Source organism: Pyrus communis, chromosome 10, assembly GCF_041283825.1.
Source record: "Pyrus communis isolate YQ-2024b chromosome 10, ASM4128382v1, whole genome shotgun sequence".
Lineage (NCBI taxonomy): Eukaryota > Viridiplantae > Streptophyta > Magnoliopsida > Rosales > Rosaceae > Pyrus > Pyrus communis.
This window is the reverse complement of record NC_142574.1, coordinates 26396309-26413330: the sequence shown is the minus strand read 5'-3', so window position 1 is coordinate 26413330 and position 17022 is coordinate 26396309. Positions and strand designations below refer to the sequence as shown.

At 37.2% G+C, this 17022-nt stretch overlaps 2 protein-coding genes and 1 pseudogene across 5 annotated transcripts; 2 read left to right on the top strand and 1 right to left on the bottom strand.

Moving 5' to 3' along the window:
• Positions 1-154: 154 nt before the first annotated feature.
• On the bottom strand, positions 155-5354 carry LOC137728806 (UDP-N-acetylglucosamine diphosphorylase 1). Its single transcript, XM_068467578.2, has 15 exons — positions 5026-5354; positions 4713-4767; positions 4480-4631; positions 3351-3390; positions 3131-3223; positions 2944-3056; positions 2750-2824; positions 2441-2480; positions 2260-2342; positions 1964-2041; positions 1292-1435; positions 1056-1123; positions 793-907; positions 541-697; positions 155-427 (listed from the first exon to the last, which is right to left on the bottom strand). The coding sequence occupies exons 1-15, from the start codon at positions 5173-5175 to the stop codon at positions 330-332; spliced, it is 1461 nt and encodes a 486-aa protein (XP_068323679.2). The 5' UTR covers positions 5176-5354; the 3' UTR covers positions 155-329.
• Positions 5355-8733: 3379 nt separating this feature from the next.
• Positions 8734-10966, top strand: LOC137728474 (serpin-ZXA pseudogene; annotated as a pseudogene). The gene is made up of 2 exons (XR_015952508.1): positions 8734-8953; positions 9357-10966. The product of XR_015952508.1 is annotated as a serpin-ZXA pseudogene (transcript).
• A 989-nt stretch (positions 10967-11955) lies between these two features.
• Positions 11956-16561, top strand: LOC137729124 (phenylalanine--tRNA ligase, chloroplastic/mitochondrial). Of its 3 annotated transcripts, XM_068467960.2 has the most exons (10): positions 11957-12233; positions 12781-12971; positions 13226-13432; positions 13527-13644; positions 13898-13974; positions 14701-14880; positions 15038-15082; positions 15565-15669; positions 16134-16247; positions 16334-16561. In XM_068467960.2, the coding sequence occupies exons 1-10, from the start codon at positions 12026-12028 to the stop codon at positions 16382-16384; spliced, it is 1296 nt and encodes a 431-aa protein (XP_068324061.2). In that variant the 5' UTR covers positions 11957-12025; the 3' UTR covers positions 16385-16561. The 3 variants fall into 3 exon arrangements, with proteins under 3 accessions (XP_088534395.1, XP_088534394.1, XP_068324061.2); XM_088678269.1 differs by lacking the exon at positions 13226-13432 and having other exon boundaries at positions 11956-12233; XM_088678268.1 differs by lacking the exon at positions 15038-15082 and having other exon boundaries at positions 11956-12233.
• The last annotated feature ends 461 nt before the right edge of the window (positions 16562-17022 follow it).

Here is a 17022-nt window from a genome sequence, read left to right as displayed (position 1 = left end):
GAATGAAAGTGGGTAAATGATTTAGTATCCTCACGAAAGGTCAAATTAAGCACGCCTTAAGCCCACTAGTTAGTAGGGAAACCCCACCACCATTATGTGGGTAGCAATTCACACCTTGACAAAGCAAACAAAGGTGGCCGCCGAGACATAGAACTGAAGCATGACAAAAATACGTATATATCTCAAAGACCTTCATATTATACACAGCAAATTATCCACTAATCAATCACAAACGTTGAAGATATAGGCGGAGCCAACTCACACTCTAGGTTTTAGTACAATACAGCCGCACAAATTAAGGGTAAAAAAACCACGATTCTGTCAACTGATTAGAATGTAATCTCGCAAGGGGCATGGAAGGTTCGTCCACGGCAAATAGCTTCGAGGTTTTCTCCGGCATACGAACAAAGAGGTGACACCTCCACACCTGCATTCAACATCAACTGTGTCAGTGCAACTTTCCCTTATTTTTGTTTTCTTCCCTTGCGTTTATGCACATACTAGAACGCAAATAAGAAACGAAGTGCGTGCGTGAGTTACCAGTTGCATATAAAGGCACTGAATGTGTTAAGAATCCACCAGCGGCAACTACCCAACGAGCGTGGAGTCGGAGAACAAGAAGCTTGGCACTATCCGGAGTGTCATAATTTGACCCGTTTGCATTTTTTACCGGTGCAAACTCTTCTTCGCGCAATACCTGAATATTTGGCAAACAAATGCTATCCTTAGCACTGCAAAGTCAAGCAAGAAAATTGTTGGGATTAGAGCAAACACAGTGGGTAATGAAGTCACCTCAAAAAGCGCAGTTGAGGGTGCATAAGGAAACGCATCGAATATGAATTGCTCTAGTTTGAATCCCATCGACTGTCCATGGATAGAAGGAATTTTCTTCTCAGCGAGATGGTAACTGCATTCACAAAAGCATGTTTACAATAATATTGTTAGAATATCGAAAACTAAAGCTGAGAAATTCCAAACGTAAGGCAATTAGAGAGAGAGAGAGAGAGAGAGAGAGAGAGAGAGAGAGAGAGAGAGAGAGAGAGAGAGAGAGAGACATGCTATCCTTCTCAAGGCCATTAGCCACTTGGTTTAGAAAATCCAGGGTGAACATGTGCAAACACACCTGAAAAACACAATGTCGCAAGAGTTGCCATAACTTAGAAAGCACGAAACTGCCATAACTCATAATTCAATCCACTAAAGAAAAAAGCATAGAACTTAGAAGACAAAATATTTACTTCAAAAGAAAGAAAGAGTAGATGATGAGATCAGAGGTAACAATAGACATTACATTACTCCAACAAAAACGAAGACGTCCAGTTTCTTGATTGATTGCAGATGCCAGAGATGAGTCCATCTCACTGTATTCAACCACAGTAAGAGGTCCTCCTTTTCCTCGACGTACAAACACACCAACCTTTTCTTGTGGGTATGCCTGTAACCAAAAACCCAAAGTAACTCAAAATGTGATATATCAGAATAGTTCTAAAAACTCAATATGTATGGAACGATACAAACTTTCGGAACTCATGTGTAACAAACACAGGTGAAAAACTGATATCAGTAAAATAGTTATGCAGAAAAAAGGTATATTCGTCCAAAATATTGTCCATCTTTTTTCTGGCTTTACCAATATAGCCATACCCATATGAATGAAGATGAGCTAGTTCTAATGAGTTCTCCCCTACAGATGCATAGGCCGCACAATGGATATTTTGAACTATGAAAGACTCTGACACATACATTAAAATCCGCTATAAAACGGTAATATATCTTTACCCGAGCAAGCACCATAGCTCGTATCAAATCATTTGAGTTCTATCAGCCTATCACTATCCATACACTTCAGATACAAGAGCAGGAGCAAATGTATGTGTGGGTGTGTCACAGAGAGAGAGAGAGAGAGAGAGAGAGAGAGAGAGAGAGAGAGAGAGAGAGAGAGTGTTAAATTCTTGTCAATTACCTTACGGACAACTTTTGCAGCAGCTGAAACACCTTTATCAATGAAATATCCTAAGAACGTTGGATCAGCTACACGAACCTGCTTTCAACAACCTAATCATTATAAGAAAAACTTTCAACTCTTTCTAAAAAAGAACATTTAGACTCCAGTTGATTTAGGCAGATATGAGAGGAGAAAAAGATGAGTATTTTCTTCCTTGACCAACCAAATAATAAAATAGAAGGAATTTCAATTTCTGCCCTTCTTTTTCCCCTCCTTGCAGACTACACACGCCATCAGAAAGGAAGAAATCTCACCAGTGCATTGTCAACTCCATAGCAATCCACGTATTTAATTCCTCTTGTAGCCATATCTTCTAATAATCTTGATGATTTTAAAGCTGATAAAATATATGGGCCCAATTTATTAAGGAATGTCTTATCAGCAGTTAAGGAAAGTTGAGGAAATTAAGCTCAGCCAAATCTAATGGGAAAATACCTGAATATACTCCTCCATTCCCATCCGGAGCCTTAGCTACCTGGTTTAGAAGAATAAACTGGCATTAATCATAGGCCTTTTTTGTTGGAGGCAGTATATCACAATCTTTATGGAATGGGAAATACAATGGCTGTGTGCTACACACACACACACACACACACACACGCATATAATATTGTAAAACAAAATTATCCTTTTGTTATATTCTAAGTATATCTAAGGTACGTAAGAGATTTATAAAGGCTTAAAAGAAGGAGGTAAAACAAAGTGAGGTTTCTGAATAAGTTACAGTTCAAATAGAAGACTTACTCTATACGGAGTTTCCATGATAAATCTGCCATCCTTTGAAACACAAGGTATGGTTCCTTGCTGAAAGAAGGTTATCTGCATCAAGGAAGTTTGAACTTAAGAAAAGTAAGCAAAAAAATCTGTTTTCTTCAGAGTAAACAAAAACACCTTGGCTATCCACAAAATATTAGACAATAGAATATAAAATTTCTTACCTGGTCAGCGTCGAGACCAAAGTATCTATGACTTTCAAAAAATTTCCGTGTGGATTCATCAGTAAATGGGCTGGTCATGATATACCAATGTATTTGCAGTGAAGCAGCGTTACCTGAATAACATAGCAATTAGTATGAAAACCCAAATTACTTGAGACCATAAAGAATCTCTTGCAATGAAACATACCCTCATTTGTAGCTTGAGCAGCTAGTCTTTGGACACACAAAATCCGCTCAGCTTGGAGTTGAAAGAGTGACTTTCCAGATGGAAGCCCAATGTCTAAAATATAAGTATAAATACACACATGGGTAAACTTTTCTGGTAAATGTAAACATAAAGGTATGATACACACAATGCTTCACAATCAGGTGAAGATATGAAAAAAAGGGAAATGACTACTACTCACTGAAGCATCCCTTCGGATCTGAACTTCCAAGCCGAGTTCCCTACAAAATTAGCCAAGCTCACACTTGAAAAAAATGATAGAGCAGAACTGAAACAACTCAAGTATGGAGAAAATGTCCTGAAAGAAACTCAGCCAGAAGCAGTGTAACAGATTCATTCCTGACTACATCCCCTCACATCACATCTTGATAGCCTCAAAACACAAACATTGTCAAACGGGTATAATCATTTTATTCATGAAAAAATTTTCTAGTTGCTTGTATTACCACAACATGTATTATCCAGAAAATTACTAGGCTTGAATAGTTTACTGTTACTATGACTTGTGCACACAACACTTCAAATGAGGTTAAGTGAGCAAGGAAGCTGAGAAAGATGGACCCCTGACATGAGCATCGAATTCTTTAAAAGAATTCACCTAGATGTGGAACCCAAAAATGTCGGTATTTCACGTTCCAAATGTGACAAGAGATTGAACTACAGTGTAAAACATTTTCACTCTGTATCATACATCCCCCATAACCCCAAAAAACAAAAACCAGAAAAATAAAAGAAAGAAAGAATAAAGATATTGGAATCCTACAAAGCAATTTTGCTGTAAATGAAACACGGGGAAAACCATATTCCAATGCTTTTTCCATCACTAAGTGCCATCGACATTGTCCCAAATGAACATTTAGAAAATAACATCCTACCAACCAGAGAGAGGGAGAAACACATTATTCGTAAAACTACCTACAAATCCATAAAGCAACATCATAGCAAAATAATAGTTAGAGAGAGAGAGAGAGAGAGAGAAGGAGAGGATGATTAAATACATTATGGACTAAAAAAGTTTGCTTTAAACATTAAGCGTACAAACCCATCTGTAATCAAGTTGTCTTTATATACACAAAACCCCGAAAAGCGAATCGATCCCGGAAGTCATAGTTTGAAGGACAGAGAGAAAGAGGGGCACCAAATGTAACACCCCACTTACAAATAAAGAAGCACTATTAAACTAAAAATTCCCTTTTGATGCAGTATAAAGTTAAACATTGAGCAAAAGCAATGAGTGCCAAGCAATGCCACATTAAGCAAACATATCTATTAAAAGCTACAAAACATGATTGAAAAAAATTGGACCTCACCTGTCCACCGGACAAAAGTAGGACAGCCAACTTTCCCTCATAGATGGCTTTCAGTCCCATCTTCCACCACCTCTCTCTGTCTTCTAGCGTTCGTTCCTCCACCGCCGACACATTGCTCTCCGGCACCGGCTCAATCGCCGCCGTCGGCAGCCCTGTCCAACCAATCAAAATCCATCGGAACTACTAATCATAGTTTGATTATATTTTCTGCGTGTAAATAGCAAGATACTGACCGTGAGATCGAAGCGAACACCGTATGATCCGATCGATTCTCGAAAGATCCAAACTCTAAGCAAAAATGCAATACAACATGCATCAATCTCTTGATTCAGAAGCAAATCAACAATGCAATCAATTCAACTGTACCAGATTGGCATTGAAATCCAATAAATTTATGAAAAATCAGATGAATTATCGTTACTGGTCCCGAATTCGATCACTGCCGAGCTCTGTTTTAAGAATCTTAACTGTTTGGTTGCCGAGAAAATTAAAACCAGAGGGGGTGAAAGAAAGAGAGAGATATACATAGAGAGAGAGAGAGAGGACCTCGATTTCATTGACGAGAAGCTGGCGTTCGTCGGGGGAGAGCTCGTCCCAGAGGGCAAAGGCGTCTTCTTGGCCGTAATCCTTGAGCCTCTCCAGCAACGCCTGAGGCGGCGGTGGCGCCAACGACACATCGCTCGATGGCTCACTCATTTTCTCTCTCAAGAATTCTGAATCTCTCTCTGTCTAGATCTCTCTATCTCTCTCTCCTCTCTCTGCAAGCTTAACAGAGAAAACGAGGGAGTGAGCGTCAGAAGACAGCTAACAGTAGTAGTGGCGAGGAAGACAAGAATCATTTACCAGCGGGCAGAGTAACCACCCACTGTATCGGAATGACGAAAATGCCCTCGATTCCGGACGTACCAGTTGGGTCATGGTCCATTGGGTACTTGCGACTGTGCCATGATTTGGGTTTTGGGGCCCGGCTGGGTGGGTCCCATTGGTTGTACGTTCAGTTTTACACTTTTATGTTGGAAATCTAGGACCCTAGAGACAAAGCTTCAACTACCGGTATGGTCCCTCTACCGATTTTGCCCCTGTGACCGGGTGGGTGCGATCCGAACCAAACCGTTCCGGAAATGGGTTGGGTCTATGGAAAGAAAGAATCTCTTGGTATAAACAATGGAAATTAAAATTATGGAATAGAGATTTGTCTTTTCAAGGATTATAAAAGAAATTTTTGGTTTTTGATAAGCCAAAGAATCAGAGATGACGGTGGATTGTAATCTAGACAATAATATCATTATTCAATTAGGAGTCCTTCGTGACAATTGTCGATTTTTGAGAGAAATTTTTCATTGTATTCAAAATACGAGTGATGCACCATATGTAAGTAGAGTGAAATTTTATTTTTTAAGTTGTTAATTTTTCAATACAAATATCCCACCACTTATATAGAGACACGTGATGTACCACCTCGTGTTCTGGATACACTGAAAAATCTCTCGATCTCCAAGACATGTTGATCGAATCTCATATTGTTTTCATTTTTCTTATTTTTAATTGTGCAAAAGGGTTTCTGAGACTAAATGTGCCTATTCTTCATATAAACAAGCGATGCTGTAAACTAAACTAAAGGATAAGCAGCAAAAAGAATGACAAATTTAGGCGTAATTCGTACATATGCACCCTCTTATCTCAAGTTCATTAAGAAAGTATAAGGTGCATGAGGATAAGACTCATGGAGCCCTATTAACTTGAGAGTCTAGTATTACATAGACCAAACATTTATATAAGATGCTTACATATACCAACCTTGCCAAACTCTGGTGGAAAAGTTAGGGCGATAGACGTAAAATTTCATTCATAGCCATCTTGCAAAAGTTTTGTAAAGAAAATGACATGGGAAATTTTGGCTTTCGCAACATGGAAGCATTGAATTAGGCACTAAATGGGAACACTAGAGTGGAGAGTCCTCTAGTGGTTAGAATTTTCGAGTCACACCGCATAACATTGGTTATTCTCTAATTTGGTAGGAAGGATCATTCTCAATTTCAATGTTGAAAAGGAAAGATGGTTGAATTCTACGATATGGGTGAGTTTTCAATCCCTTGATATAATGTCATTTTGTCACATTTGTTGATATACTTATGCTAAGAAGACTTTCTCAAAGTGAGACTCTTTATGAAATCCCTGCCACCTCACAATTGAACGTTAATTATCGTGCCAACATTATAATTAAGACATTGCGCAAAAAATATGAGATGACAAAAAGTTCATAAAGAGTCTCACTTTTCAAAGTCTCCGTCGCATTTATCGTAGTTATATATATAGGTCATATATATAATGGTAGGACTCATGCGACATATTACCATCTTCCTTAGGTCTCCAAGTCTAGTGGATTTGTTGTCCTCAATTTAGTGTTTTCTTCACGTTTTATGTTTTGAAAAACCAACCGTGTTAATTCTAAAATGAAATGAAAGAACAAGTGTCAAACTTCATAAAAACGAGACACCAAATTAAAAACAATAGATCTGCAATCAAGATGCACCTATATTAAAAAGTGCTTGTTGTGTACACTAATAACTATAAGTAATGGTGCACTCGTCATACCATAAAAGTTTAACCAAATCAAGTGTTACTAGCAAGACCGTAATGAAAGGTTGGACACATGCACATTACTTCTTTTGTTTTCAAACATTGTGATATAAATATCTCCATTGTCCCTATCGTGTTAAGTTGTGGTTGACATTTCATGCGAGGTAACAATCTAACAATTGTTGGGGTTGCCAAAGCCCTAGGCCCGTTTATTAAAGATCGTGCGATCATAATTAAATGTTTTTTACGTAAAACGAGATTGCTTTACTTTTAAAAATATAAAAAACATTTAATTGTGGCCCACGATCTTTAATGAACGGTCCTTGTGCCTTGATTCCCGGGAAATCCAGGAAGGGGATCCGGAAAGGATCCAAATCCAAAAGAAAATGAACCAAAAATATGATTATCCTGCCTCCGTTGGCTCTTATTACGTAATCATACATCATATAATAATAATAGTAACAATAATTAAAATAGTTTAAATAGTAATAACTAATAAATAAAAAAGCAATAAACAGTTTTTTTTAATTTATTTATTTAATAAACGTCAATTTTACTATTTTAAAATACATTAAGAATAGAGAAAAAAATTTAACGTGAGACGCATTAAGTTAAGAGATGATGGAGACCTTATTTTTGCAATAGATCTACAATTAGTAATAAATGACTGCCATAATAATCACATAGATCTAATACCTGGTTGCTCATTTTACTTATGGCTCGTTTAGAAGTGTTTTTAAAATGATTGAAAATACTTTTGAAAAAAATGTGTTTTTGAAACCAATTCTTAGTAACTAATGCTTTTTACAGAAAACGTTTTAAGTACGTTTGAAATCTAAAACTAATTTCACCAAAAAAACATTTAATCATTTTAAAAACAGTTTCAAACGAGTTCTAAACCAACTGCAACAACAAAGGTTGCTTGCTAGTTTAGTATTAGGTGAGCAGGTTGTTGGGAAAATAACATGCGACTGAACATCAATGCCTACCTTAATAGTAACACATTATTACCAATCAACTCAAACGTATTGTATTACTGCCCCATCCTTAAGTATTTTTTTAGTGATAAAATCATTAGTTTTAACTGGCCAAGGTTCTTCTCAAGGGTTACACACGCAATGTAACGAAATGACATCATAACAAATTTCAATCAAAGACATGAGCCTAGTCCAATCTAATCTCAACTTTATTCATTTAAAGTCAAAGTATATATGCCCCTTCAAATTGACCTTATACCATCATTCACAGACAACCAGTCTTCAATTTTCATTGGCACTATGTGCGGGGAAGAGATCTCTCCGGATCTCTCCCACCAAAGCCATCCCAATTCATTAATCCAGACCTTTAAAATTTGATTCAACAGCTAAAATTATTATAACTTTTAAGGAATCCTATGTTTGTAACAGTTGAATCAAATTTCAGAGACTCGGATTAATGAATTGGGTGGATTTGATGGGAAAGATCTGGAGAGGATCCATTCCCCTATGTGTGAGGTGTTACCAACTAGTTTTTAGTTTAATAATAATTGTTTGATGGAAAGTAATCTTATAGTCGACTCATACAAATTCTTAAGTATGAAGATGATAAAAAACGAATTACAAATAACATTTCAATTTTATCACCCTTATCTTGTGTGGCCTCTCTGATCCCTCTTGAAATTTTGCCATATTTGTGTTGAACTATTCTGGCCATTTAATACTATAGGTTAGTGGTAAATGAGTGATTTTAGAATTGAATTGTTAACTACGTCGAAAAAGTATGAAGATTATCCATCACAGTGGAATGGAGAAGAAGATGAGGCTTTGGAAGAAAATGAAAGCTTGTATTGATATCTTCTAAGCTGAACTAATTACAGAAAATGAGAAAGCTTTTACAATTTATACTAGCCCACAAGGTAACTAACTCTAACCTTCTAACAAACTCTTCCTAGACCAATCTTCATCATTCAATTATAAAACGATCTCCATCATACATTCGTTAATACAAATCTCGTGGATGCATAGTGTAAATATATTGTTGTATAAAAGTAAATAGCGATTCTTGGCAAGAACCAATGGTTAGGGCTCCAGGTTTTTTGGATAATACAGTTCTATATAAAGTAGTGGCTAGTTTTGTTTTTGGTTTTTGCTTTAATGGTCTGCAAGTAGATTGAAGTATATATTTAGATACCAGACGAATTAGCCATAGTGAAGTGATAAAAAATCACGAAAGTTATTGTACGAGACAAATATCCGTTGAGTTGAGATGCTAAAAAGAAAGCTTGAGTAAATCTTCTTCGCACTTTGTTATCTCCACAGTTAAAACTCCGTCACTAGAACAATCAGCAGTTGCTATATTTACATCACAATTCTGACAGCCTGAGGAGTGAGGACAGTAGCATGTTCTTGATGGCCTCCAGTTAAAGCTCCGTCACTAAAACAATTACTCCACCCTGGAATGAAGACTCCTGCTAAATTTATGAATCAATAACTCCAGATTACTTTGTAAGAAATTATAATATTCTGGCAAAAAAAAAAAAAAAAAAAAATATTGCCCACGTCCGTCGCGGTTGCAATTGGTGGATCTTCTGGTTGATTTGAAATCTCAGACGGCAGCAGGTCGGAGGAAGAGGGCCAAGAAGCGCCCTGCGGTGGCATCAACTCCGGAGACAAGGAGAGAGAGAAAGAGAAACTCTAAACCATGTTCTCTATAGGTACGTACGTCAGAATACAGCCGTGAGCATTTTAGGGTTTGATCGTGGATATGGGTATTTTTGTTTCCCTTATGCATAAAGGACTTACCTTTTATGTTTTTCAAGGAGGTTGTGGACACAGTTCACAAGGCGGCTATAAAACAAGTTAACTTTAAAACCAACCCTGAGAAAGCGAGAGCCGAAGTGAACTCATGGGCTGAAAAGGCGACGAAGGGCCTTATCACTGAGGTTCTTGCTCCTGGGACAGTCAAAACCAATACCAGGCTTATATTTTCAAATGCTTTACACTTTAAAGCAGTTTGGAGTGACCCGTTTGATACATCGGAGACACTAGAAGAGGACTACTTCCACCTTCTCGACGGTACTTCTGTTGAGGCGCGCTTCATGAGAAGCTACGATTACCAGTTTGTAAAAGCCTTTGACGGCTTCAAAGTCTCGAAGCTTCCTTACGAACAAGGCGAAGACAATGGGAGACAATTTTGTATGTACTTGTTACTTCCTGATGCGAAAGATGGGCTCCCAGCTTTTGTTGAGAGAGTTTGTTCCGAGCCTGATTTCTTAGATCGTCATCGCCCTGAAACACGAGTCGCGGTTGGTTCCTTCGAAATCCCAAGGTTTAAGATTATCTCCGGCTTTGAAGCTTCTAAAGTTCTCAAGGATGTAGGATTGGTGTTGCCCTTCAATGGTGAAGGTGATTTGACAGGGATGGTGGAGTCACGTCTAGGTAAGGCCAAAATAATTCACAAATCCTTCATTGAAGTTGATGAAAAAGGCACAGAAGCTGCAGCTGTTACTGTTTGCGACCTTGACGATGAAGCGGATGGTGATGATGAACCATTTATACAGAAAACGATAGACTTTGTGGCTGATCACCCATTTATGTTTATAATCAGAGAGGAAGTGACTGGAGCGGTTCTGTTCATTGGTCATGTTCTCAATCCGTTAAAAGAATGAGCTTTAGGACGTGACAAGGCAAGTAAGATCTACTCTTTATTTTTGTTTTTTTAACTATTGCATTGTGGATGACTGCCTGCGGGAATGGTTTTTAATTTCTTGTTTTTCTTTGCAATGTAACAGGTGAGGTTCAGTGATCGTTTTGTTTTTCGCAGTTGAATCCTCCTCTAATTTCTGCACTGTTTGTTCTTTTTGGTGTTGAGGTTCACTGGTTGTTTATTTCCAATTTAAAATAAAATAAAAAAAGTATTCGTTTTGATATCCAATGAATGAGCATACGATGATGAAAATCTCATATGCATTTTTCAGTGTGCCAGAAACACGATATGATATATAATATAATTATACAATTGGTTGGAAACGTAATTAAGTAAGGTGGTCTTTCTTCTTTTTCTCAGTCTATTCAGAAAGTACAAATCTAGAGATTCTAGTATTAACTGGACCAAAACATTTTATGCATTCAACGTCTATACCAACCGAGGGCAACGAAGCCACTAATACTATCGGTATTAATTTTGGTTTGACTAATATTAGGTACGATTCTCATGAATTAATCAAATTTAAAGCATACTCCATGCCAATGACGAATTGGTTTACTAGCGTTTTAATCTCTACTTGTGTGTAAATAGGTCATGAGTCTAATTATTACGAACTATATTATTTTGCCGATGAAGAGAAAATATTTATCTCAATTGCATTCGTATCAAATAACAGTCACAATCGTACCAATTAGTCATATACAATGTATCTATCAATAAACAAGAAAAGTTATCATTTTGCAAACATAATATTAGTTGAATAGTATGTAAAACTTTAGTAGGCTAGGCTTTCAGTTGTTTTTACACACCCCTTCGATGGAGGGTTGCTTGTATTTATAAGATCATAGAGATTACATCAGTGGGTTTGAAATACCCTATTTACACGCTAGTTTGAAATTCAAACTTTACAACAACATAATAAACTTAGCTAAGAAACATTCAAAATATTCCTAGACTTATCAGACTCCCTTTGGGATAAAGAAAATCATGCACACAACAGATTTGAGACTTTGAATGTAAATGGGAAGTCTGACTTGGTCTAACATTTAGATTTCAAATCACATAACTTATTCTGCTTAGTATGGGTATTACATTTCATTAGTGGGCTAGGCCATAATGATACATATATGGCTTTGGGCCTAGCTACGAGGTTGGGCTTTTCAAACCCAAATTCCGACCCGAGACAAATAAATTCAAGAAAGAAACCAAAAAGCAAAGCCCCAAATCATCGATAAGAGTACGGAGACTCTGCCGCGCACAGCTCTCTCCAGTCCCAACGAGAATGGCAACGGCCTTCTCGTTTGCGCAGACCACTCTCTTCTCCAAAACCTCACCTTCTCTCCGCACAGCTTGCCTCAGAAGCTTCACTTTCTGCCTGCCCTTCTCTTCTTCCTCTACAGATCTTTCCTCCGATAAGCTTCACAACAAGAAATGGAGGCAGCCGGTGGCTTCCGTGCTCGAGCTGGGCGGCGTCAAAATTGCTAAAGATGGTAACTTTGACCATTTCCCTCATCTGGGTTGCTCTCGTTTTTGATATTTTTGTTGTTTTTCTGTATTGGGTTTGCAGTGGTGGTGAAATTTTTGTACTTGGTTTGCATTTCTGCAACGTGAAACTGTGAATTTCTTCGTTCCGTAAGTAGTAGTTTTCTGTGAAATTGTAATATTTGAATTGGTTTTAAGTTTTTACAACTTTGGTTAGTCCATTTATTCTATTATTCATTAACTTCTGCAGTATGTTTTGTTCGTAATGCAATTTGGTTGGTTGAAAAGTTTTGCATTTTGTTTTGTATACTTGTTAGAGAATTGTATCTCACATAAATCCATTGCACTCTGGAATACTTGTTTCCGGGTACATTCCATTTTGATGTTGGATGTCTGTTTGATGGCCTAAGTCTAACAAACATTTCAAAGCATGTTAGAATTCTCATCATATGTTGCTTTTGATGCTTTGTCGGATATGTGCAATTGGAAAGTTGCAGACTTGGTCTTCTGAAAGATTTGTTAGTGGCTTGATAGTTTTGGATTATGGGTTTGTAGATGTGCTGAGGGATGACCCCACAAACAATGTACCGGATACAATTTTTGCAAAGCTTGGACTGCAACTCCACAGAAGAGATCAGCACCCACTTGGGATTTTGAAGAATGCAATATATGAGTATTTCGACACCAATTACTCAAATCAGTTCGATAAGTTTGATAATCTTTGCCCAATTGTCTCTGTGAAAGAGGTACGAACTTGATTTTATTTTAAAAATTGGACCATGAAATACACCAAATGAAGGGGACAAGAATATTTAGTTTATAGCATTTATCATTCATATCTCCTAGGTTCGTTTCTGGATTGTTAACCTCATTGATTAAGTCATGCATTTTTCATAAAAGAAGAATAGTAAATATGTGTTATTGCAGTGCTCCTTTATCCTTCTAAGATTGTAAGAACCCTGTGACTTCTTGACAGTGAATCAAATTTCAATTCTTTCAGAATTTTGACAATGTTTTGGTTCCTGCTGATCATGTAAGTCGAAGTTATAATGATACGTACTATATTGACTCTCAAACCGTTTTGAGGTGTCATACAAGTGCTCATCAGGCAGAAATATTGAGAAGAGGACATACTCATTTCCTTGTAACAGGAGATGTGTACCGTAGGGATTCCATTGACTCAACGCATTACCCTGTGTTCCATCAGGTTTCTTATCTCTAATGCTTAGAATAAGACTTCAATGCTGCTTAGCTTCTTGGAATTCTGCCTCAAGGAATGAATTTATTTCCTGCCCATATAGATGGAAGGTGTTCGTGTTTTTTCTCCACAAGATTGGGAGGCATCTGGGACAGATGGCACATCTTATGCCGCTGGAGATTTAAAGAAATGTCTAGAGGGTTTGGCACGCCACTTATTTGGTAAAATCTATCTTGAACCACTGTGCTTCATATCTCCTAGGCAAGCTGTAATTTGGTGTGCCATTTGAGTGCTTTAGCATTCAACAAATAGCTATTAAGCATATGGAGTTTTATTTGCTTCAAAAATTCTTAGAGTGTTTTCTTAATTTTATTTAATTTATTTGTTTATTTATTATATGATACAATTTATTCTTTTTGGTGGATTGATAGAGTTGTTTTGGAACATCTAAGTTTATCAGATTGAAATTTTCAGGTTCTGTGGAAATGCGCTGGGTTGATACATATTTCCCATTTACCAACCCATCATTTGAACTTGAGATATTTTTTCAGGTATACTACTGACACTGATCATTTTGGGACGCGAAACAAAAATTCCGTGTTTCTTTGTGGATTGTGAATCTACTTCATGCTATTTCTGATACATATGGGTTAGGATCCTGGGACACACACTTTTGACACACATTTTTGTTTGGCCCACTCTGTAATGTATCTCAACAATTCTAACTTTCTATCTTTTAGGTCTTCTCTCAAAGATCATGTCTACCCAAAATCACCCAAATCCGAAACCAACAGTTGGATTATTCTTTGTAGTATATTAGTTGCCAGTATGATTTTGTCTTTATCTGCTGCCTGTGAGATCTGGGAGTTCGAGTGGAAGTAGTTGTTTACGCTAGATTAAACTTTAGATTACATGTAGTGACCCTTGAGCCCCTTTCTATTCTGTAGATGAAAAAGTAATAAAAGTAAAATTTATCAAAAATATATCTATGCAATTCCTTGGAGATACTTTCTATTCTGACTGTTTCCATTGTTGATTATTACTGTTCATATCCAACTAGTGCTTTTGTCATGCTTTGTACTGGGACACCTTTTGATAATCAAATCTCACATTGAACTAGTGGCCACTGTTATAATTCGTGGTTCTTATGTTTAGGAAAGTTTTCTGTTGTTACAATTCATGCTTTGAAACCCCTTGTCGTACTTTTCAATTGATGCTTGGAGGCATGAATATTTTTAGCATTAAATCAATTTTATAAATGTTGAACACAATACCAGGAAAAATGGTTGGAGGTTTTGGGTTGTGGGGTGACAGAACAAGAAATATTGAGGAGAAGTGGCAAAACAGACAACGTTGCTTGGGCTTTTGGACTTGGACTGGAACGGCTGGCAATGGTTTTATTTGACATCCCTGATATTCGGCTTTTCTGGTCAACTGATGAGAGATTCACCTCTCAGGTGGTTTCTGAATCCGTTAAATATGATTTTTCCCCTCTCTTTTTTTAGTTATGTTCTATTTGCTCAATTTTAAGTCTTGACAAGTGAAATAAGCAAGTATTAAAGTCCTTGGCTTTTTTCTAATCCATTATATCTAATTATCCAATTTTGGATATAGTTTTTGAGTGGCCAGTTGGGAATCAAATTCAAGCCATTTTCCAAGGTATTGTTGCAACTCACACATAGGAAATTAGCATGTTTACTTTCTGGTTACTGAGTTTTCTGGTCACGTATTATTGTGTAAAATTAAGATATAGTTTTGTGAGATATTTGATCTCCCTCCCTCTGCCCTCGTATGCTTAGAGCTTGTGCTGCCCTTTTGTTATATCTTGTATCAAAAGATAGAAAGCAAAAATTGAACCATGATAATGTTGAGAATGAGTCCCACATTGATGGGAGGAGGGACCTTGCATGGGCTTATAAGAGGTTGAGCTACTCCCCATGTTGCCAATTGGTTTTATGGTGGAACCCCAACTTTCTTCAGTAAAAGAAAGAACAAAGAAATGATGATGTATGACTGGATTTTTTTTATTGCCTTGAAAGCCAAATGGCTTCTTAAGATTTTGTTGCTTGTGGATCTAACTATTGGTTTTAGGGTAAATTACTGCTTGCTAACAATTCTTATAAACTTTCTTTTCGTTTCAGTATCCTCCTTGTTACAAAGATGTCAGTTTTTGGATAAACGAGTCTTTCACCGAAAACAATTTATGTGAAGTTGTTAGAGAAGTTGCTGGAGATCTTGCAGAGGAGGTATGCCTGTTTTCACTCATAAATTTACTGGAGGTGTAGATTTTGAACATTGTGGTTGAACCTTGATGTTTATTGGAAATAAAGAGCAGTTCTAACTTGACGTATTCGGTGCAGCTAGTTTTCTGAAATGATTTTCTACTGATGTGGCTTAAAATTGAAAGATTTGAAAGTTTTTAACCCCTCCACACCTGAACTGCTATATTTATTAACTATATCAACCTTACTAAAATGGTTCTGTGGAAGGATTCCTACACCTGGAAAGTTATTTGTAATCCAAGTCAGGAAGTTTTCGTATGCATTCATGGAAAATCTCATCTATGATTACCACCACTGTGTGATATTTGTTCATCAAGTATTTTGCCCCAACTTACTCTGTCGAGTCTGGTGAAGTGATCTCTATTACCTGACAGTATATTGGAAATGTTGTTATGCGTTTACTGAAATACCTGTTCCCTCATTGCCAGGTGCAATTGATAGACAATTTCACAAACAAGAAAGGGATGACCAGTCACTGCTACAGAATTGCATATCGATCCATGGAACGCTCGCTCACAGATGATGAAATTAATAAGTTGCAGGTAAGTCTTATAGCGAGACGATGTAATCATATCTTTCCTTCATAGGAGCATTCACACTTCCATAACTGTTTCAAATGTGTATGCAGTGGAATGTAAGAGAGTTGGTGCAGAGCAAGTTGAACGTCGTTCTAAGATGAGAGGTCTCGGTGCAGTAGCCTATTGTGGCAGTTCAAACTGTAACACTTTTCACCTGATTCATGGGTGTTGAATTTTTACCTACATTGTGAAATTGTTTCCTTGTTTTTTAGCTGGCTGTGAATACAGAGTTTTAAGCCTGTCTTGGCAGGAGATAAGGAGATCAAACTCTCCAAGAATTCAAGGGGTAGACACTGAAAATAATTTTTTTTTTTTTTTACTGAGAAAAAAGAAAGGTGGTAGAATCGAAAGTGGTTTTGGCAAGCAATCTCTATTATTTCAGCAGTGCTAATTTGCTTCAGAGAGATACGTACGCCTGTTTTCTCTTCATGCACACCCTTACCCTTGTTTACTTTTGACCTTTTGGTTGAGTAAATCAAAGGTTACACAACCGAAAGCATTTAGGGTGCATTTGTTGTACTGAATTAATTTTAGGAACTAAGCTGGTCTGACTTAATAAAGCGTTTGATGCATTATCGGACTAAGAAGCAGGATAATGAACTTACAGAGACAACCTTCCTATTCTGTAGAGGTCAAAAGAACCAAATTTCGATTCAGCTGCAAGTTTTTCCTTCAATGGAACCACCTCTCTGTCCTCCGTGACTGACCCAACAATTCAAATCAAGACGAAAGTCAAATC

Coding starts and splice junctions, on each gene's coding strand:
- LOC137728806 (XM_068467578.2), bottom strand. CDS start 5,175: ATGAGTGAGCCATCGAGCGATGTGTCGTTGGCGCCACCGCCGCCTCAG. Junction 908..1,055: donor GGCCTTGAGAAGGATAGCAT/GTCTCTCTCTCT, acceptor TTGTGAATGCAG/TTACCATCTCGCTGAGAAGA. Junction 698..792: donor CCTCAACTGCGCTTTTTGAG/GTGACTTCATTA, acceptor CCAAATATTCAG/GTATTGCGCGAAGAAGAGTT.
- LOC137729124 (XM_068467960.2), top strand. CDS start 12,026: ATGGCAACGGCCTTCTCGTTTGCGCAGACCACTCTCTTCTCCAAAACC. Junction 13,433..13,526: donor ATTACCCTGTGTTCCATCAG/GTTTCTTATCTC, acceptor CTGCCCATATAG/ATGGAAGGTGTTCGTGTTTT. Junction 16,248..16,333: donor ATGAAATTAATAAGTTGCAG/GTAAGTCTTATA, acceptor ATGTGTATGCAG/TGGAATGTAAGAGAGTTGGT.